Here is a 6,000-nt window from a genome sequence, read left to right as displayed (position 1 = left end):
GCTAGTAGGTTATAAATTATTAGGAAGTCGTGGGAAAAACATAATCCTTAATAAAGTGATATGTAGGAGTTCGGCATGATTTCTTTGTAATTTTTTTACAATCATTACAATAAGCAAAAAGATTTGGTTTTCACCACACGAGTAGATAACTAGTGGATAAGCTCGTAGATAGGTAACAGATTTTTGATCGCAGGTCGGAAGCTTCGATTCGAAATTGTAGCAAGTCCTGCGCTAGCTATCTGGCAACACAGCAACACGTCGCACGCAAGCAGTTTTGCGGCGACCTTTGTTCCGCGACGTTGCATCGCGCGTCGTTTGTCGCAACATGGACATGGATAAAAACATAGTGCTGGCACAATCGGTGGCCAAATTCCCCTGCCTCTACAAATCTGATTCAATAGAGTATTTAAGAAAGCCCTTAACTGAACGAGCATGGCTTAAAATCAGTAAAGAAACAAACTTAACAGGTGAGTATAGGTAAAAGGTACATAATACGAGTACCGTGCATAAATATCTAATGCTCAGTGTCAAATGTCATTAAAGTTTAAACAGTCACTCACGCTATATCGTGAACTGCATAGAGATAGTATATTACGTCCATGGTGAACTGTGACTATATTCACAGCGGTTTTCGAGTGACGTAACTTGTTGTTTATCCATATCCATACTTAATATTATAAATGCGTAGTGTGTCTGTCTGTCTGTCTGCTACGCTTTCACGGCTAAACCGCTGAACCAATTTTAATGAAATTTGGTACCGACGTAGGATATTTTCCGGGGAAGGACATAGGCTACTTTTTATCCCGGAAAAAACAAACAGTTCCCGCGGGATAGCACTCTATCTTTCACGCATTTGTCGTTCAATAACGCCGCAACAGAGCTACGGATTGACGACATTTTTTGCATAGACATAATTGAAGACCTAACAAGTGATATAAGCTACTTTTTATCCGAAAAAAACATATAGTTACCTCGGGATAGCACGCTATCTTTCAGACATTTGTCGTTCAATAACTCCGTAATAGAGCTACGGATTGACGAAATTTTTTGCACAGACATAGTTAAAGACCTAGCAAGTAGTAGGCTACTTTTTTCCAAAAAAAAAAAAACTAAATCTTATTTTTATTGCAGTTCAGGAATGCAAAGAGAGATGGAAGCACCTGAGATATGGATTGGTGCGAAGCTTACGACCTTCTCGTCATGGTTTAGCGAAAAAGAAATATTACTTACATAACAATATGAAGTTTTTAATTCCCTACTTGGGAACTTCTGGCACGAATTCGAATGAGAAAACAATACAGCATGATGAAGAATTTGAAGACTTTCATGACGAAGTTCATGAAAATCCTTTGGAGGACGATAAGTTCAATATGACTCATGTTGTTGAAACTTATATAAGTGATGATGAAGAATCAATTAACAAGAAACCCAAAATAAATGAAACGCAACACAATCATGTTGAACATGAAAACCAAACACAGCCTTACACATTCGAAGAGGATCCACGCAGAATGTTTCTTCTCAGTTTGTTGCCCGAAATCGCAGATTTCTCTGAGAATCAAATGAAAACGTTTAGGAGAAGAATTTATGGACTATTAGATGAAATAAATAAAGATCCCACATAAAATCTTTATGATTTATTTTTTGTATGGAATAGATATGCGTTCACGGAAGTGGGAATCACTTGTTTTTGGTTCCATTTTAAAACTAATGTTAGTAAAAAAAAAGTAAAAAAAAAGTATAGGTACCTACCTCGGAGCAACAATAATTGGTCCATACTCCATACCCACCTTCTTGCATGATGCAGCTAATGCATGCTGGTGTTTCCATTACAAATATACCTAGGTTACCTCTTTGCTAATTAACGATATTAAGTGAGGACCTATTGCTCCTAAGTTTAACTTACCTTCATTGAGATTTCAGTACGATACGAGTAGGTTACCGTGAGACTAGGACCTCCGGCCCAGGTATGCGTTTAGAGATAACGGATATTATGCGTTTTAGCTCTTTTCATTGTTTTTGTTACTATAGGCAGATATTCCTAACTATGATGCTGTTAGTCAAAACTCTTATCTGGTCAAAACTAAGTAGTAGTTAACAACGTTGTTTTGACTAAATCTGAGCCCTCTGAATCATTGTATTCACAGTCTTATCTGTCCTACCCTAGAAAATATACGCCAGAACCCGCTTCGTCCCCCTTCATTCAGCTTCACCTACTCGACCTTCGTTTCGCTGCCGAGGTCATCAGCTCGTTACACTCACCACCTCCCCTCTTCACTTCACTCGACCTCATAGACTCAGGATATCCCTCGGGATATACTTTTGACCGGAATTCTGGGCAAAACTACTTTTGACCCATGTGATTATTAAAATTATTGACCAGATAAGAGTTTTGACTGTAGCATACATAGTAGATGATGGCGATCACAATATTATGTCGACAACAATCAAATGATACAGTGTCTGCAAGAGCACTGCACAGCCGCCAATCAGCACGTGATCCACGCGTCGCTGTCATTGTCATTGCTAAAACTACAAACTTAGGGACAAGGCATATTGATGCAGAATCGAATCTTCCCGTTAGCAAAAAGTTACCTTAAGTACCTAATTTGTAACTGTAGGTAATAGCCTAGTGAGTTAATACGTCGATCGATCTTCCAGTCGGGGAGTCCAGGATTCGATCCCGGGCGCGCACGAGTTACGATTATGTGGAAATTATCGTGGGGAAACCTGCATGCCTAAGAGTGCCTACATAATGTTTTCAAAGGCTCAAGTCTGCCAATCCCTACTTAGTCAGCGTGGTGGACTAAGGCCAAACCTTTCTTATTCTGATTAGAGACTCATTCTCAGTAGTTAGCCAGTGATGGGTTGATCATGATGACGATGAACTTGCAACATTTGAATCAAAGACGCGACACAACGATGCTTCAATATGCTTTGACCCTTAGTTATTCCAATAAAAGGTTAAATTCTATTTTTAGGACCATGTTTTTTAGAAATTTAATAAAATACAAAGAAGACTTTACAAAAAATTCTATAATTTGTGGACAGTGGAACTTGCTGCAGTAAGTAAATATTTATTATATTAATTAATATATTAAAATTGAATATAATTATTACAAGATAAAAGAAGTTGCATTAGGTAAATTTGTAGCTTTGTTAAAGCAACAAACTACTTTGTTTTAAGGGCTTCAGTTGTGTGACTACTGCTTTACTTTTTGATTACTATAGCATTTAATAGGCATAAACATCATAATATTCTTAGAAAAAAAACATTTATAAAAATGTACTTAAATGCAAAGTAATAGCTAAATAAATAATAATATATTAAGTTCTAACTGGCCAAGTGCGAGTCAAACCCGCACGCCGAGGGTTCCATACACGTGAAGGAATAATTTTATTTGATTAAATTATTCAATCACCTAAAAAACAAAATAATCTAAATAGCACTGTAAACTAAATGAAAAAAAAAAATTGTATGTCAAGATACATTTGCCAATATCGTATTTCAGTGGGATGTATACAGTTAATTAGATAATACATTTTGAATGAAAATATGCTTTGAGAAGCTACAACTTTTCATTGAGTTAAAGTAGACACTTGAAATTTGTAAAGGAATTCTAGGCCATTCACCTTAGTATTCAGTGTGAATTTTAACTTGATACCCGCAGGTTATTTCTGAGAAAATGGACCTTGACACACAGATAGATAGACAAAAAATCCTAATACAGTTCTGTTTTTCATTATTAGGTATGAAACCCTAAAAAGTTGATACTTAAATGTAATAAATTCACTTGATAGGAGCATTTTTCATAGATTTAGTTGTAACTGGGTTACCATTTACTTTGCTAGTCAATTTATTACCCTGCCACACAGCTAGAAGATCTTCAGTTGTTTTCAGGTCAGCCTGTAGCTTGTCCCAAACCTTTTTCTTGGGATTTAACACCTCATCAGGTTCACCAGTTTCATAGCTTTCTACAACAATTCTATCACCAGGCTTGCTATCTTTTGGTGGTATCAAGGGTTCTACTTGTTTTGGTTCATCTACAGATGCACACAGAACCATGCCCTTTGACTCAATACCTCTCATTTTGGCGGGCTTCAAGTTGCATAGCACTACTACGTCTCTATTCTGCATTTCCTCTATAGGTACAAAGTTTACAAGTCCCGATACAATTATTCTAGGTTCTGGTTCCCCTACATCAATCTTTTCAACATATAGAGCATCAGCATCAGGATGTCTTGACACCTCTACAATGCGACCTACTCTAATATCAAGTTTGCTTGGTGTTATCTCATCTGTTCCAGCACTTGCATTTCCTTTTACCTTTTGTGGTGGCGGGTATGCTTTCTTAGTCAACTCTTGTAGTTTTGGATCCTTGAATATTTCTTGTATAGGTGCCAAAAGTTTGTTGATAACTAGCTCGACAGAGGCTTTCAAATCTCCTGGATGAATTTCTTCTTTTGCGAATGCAGTTTCTAAATCCTCGAAGTTAGAATACTCAACATTTCCACCATACTCTTCAGGTCTACTAATCAAAAATTTATCATCCTTATGCATTAACGGGAATATAACATATTTAGTAAAAGATAAAATTCCATTTTCAGTTATGTTACCCGGCTCACAGAAAGCCTTCTTAAGCTTTTTCTTCACTGCTGCAGGGGTATCAAGTAAATCAATTTTGCTATCTTCTTCAGAGGCTGACATTTTCCCTCCTGTTAGACCTGGGACCATAGGATTCATGAGATGTACCCTTTTAGCATAGCCCAGTTGAGGCAAGTATTTCTCAGCCAGTGTAAATATTTTTCTTTGATCAACACCACCAAATTGAGCATCAACTTTCAAGTACTCTTCATCAAGTGCTTGAAGCCCAGGATACAGCAGCCCACTAAGTAACGGGTGATCAACTTGTTTAACTACTTCTGCTCCAGCTTTTTTGGCATCATGTTCAGTAATAACAGATGACATTCGGTACACATCCAAGGTGTATTCTTTACTTAGCTGATACTCAGTGCCTCTGACAAACTTTAGTTTTTCTAATGAGACTCCAATAGATGTAAGCATGGCTTTGATTGCTGCCTCATAATACTGAGTGCGTAAAGCTAACAACTCCCATGGTGCCTTCATATTGTCCAAGTATGCATGTAAATCAGCAAACAAGATGGTTACTTCACACCCTGCTTTGAGAAAGTCGGCAATTTTGGACATTGGAACGAAGTAGGCTACATGAGGACGTCCTGTCGTGGCAGTACCCCAATAAAGGCTAAGGTCACGTTGTTTCAAAATTTCGTCGAGTCTTTCATCACCCAATACTTCTTGTAAATTTCGAGTTATAACATGTTTCTTCTCTTGCCAGTTATCCATTCTGATATAGTGTTTATAGCTGGAAATTAAAATAAAACACTTATAACAGGTACTCGAAATGGTATAAGCAATACGTCTGACGAAACCTTGATTAATAAACTTACCTTATAGTAAATATATGTGTACCTCGTACGTTAAGCTTAGACACGGTTTATATCGACGTTTACCAAACTTAATCTTTAAAAATCATAAATTAAATGATTTTTAAATTCTATCCTAACCTAATATTCAGAAACAAGAAAATTGAACTATGACAGCTGACATGACAAGACTTTTAAGTTTTGACAACATGCCAACAAATCAAATGTGGCCTTGAATGTGGCACACCTAGGCACACCACAAACGGAGACTATAATGGTGTCGCTTCATGCTTGTGGCAAACAACAAGCACTGGCAAGTGTTTGGACGGGATTTGCGTATGCTTACCAACACCTGGGAGCGCTTGTCGTTTTATCCAATTAGCTACAAACAGAACCATAACCAAACACTGAATAAAACGTACTCTATTGTGTTAGCCGATGCCAGGTATGTTGTTTTCCACAAGCTTGAAGCGGCACCAATAAAGTAGCTTTGCCGCATCTTTACCGTAGTTTTGGCCGTAGTTAACATATATTTACCATTCCACGCGGGCATGA

At 37.4% G+C, this 6,000-nt stretch overlaps 2 protein-coding genes across 2 annotated transcripts; one reads left to right on the top strand and one right to left on the bottom strand.

Moving 5' to 3' along the window:
- The first annotated feature begins 249 nt into the window (after positions 1-249).
- On the top strand, positions 250-1,628 carry LOC123874436. Its single transcript, XM_045919764.1, has 2 exons — positions 250-467; positions 1,132-1,628. The coding sequence occupies exons 1-2, from the start codon at positions 326-328 to the stop codon at positions 1,623-1,625; spliced, it is 636 nt and encodes a 211-aa protein (XP_045775720.1). The 5' UTR covers positions 250-325; the 3' UTR covers positions 1,626-1,628.
- A 1,388-nt stretch (positions 1,629-3,016) lies between these two features.
- On the bottom strand, positions 3,017-5,641 carry LOC123874432 (tyrosine--tRNA ligase, cytoplasmic). The gene is made up of 2 exons (XM_045919759.1): positions 5,470-5,641; positions 3,017-5,384 (listed from the first exon to the last, which is right to left on the bottom strand). The coding sequence occupies exon 2, from the start codon at positions 5,363-5,365 to the stop codon at positions 3,791-3,793; it is 1,575 nt and encodes a 524-aa protein (XP_045775715.1). The 5' UTR covers positions 5,366-5,384; positions 5,470-5,641; the 3' UTR covers positions 3,017-3,790.
- Between the last annotated feature and the right edge of the window lie 359 nt (positions 5,642-6,000).

The sequence above is a fragment of the Maniola jurtina genome, chromosome 18 (genome assembly GCF_905333055.1).
Source record: "Maniola jurtina chromosome 18, ilManJurt1.1, whole genome shotgun sequence".
Classification (NCBI taxonomy): Eukaryota; Metazoa; Arthropoda; class Insecta; order Lepidoptera; family Nymphalidae; genus Maniola; species Maniola jurtina.
This window is presented reverse-complemented; position numbering and strand designations above follow the sequence as displayed.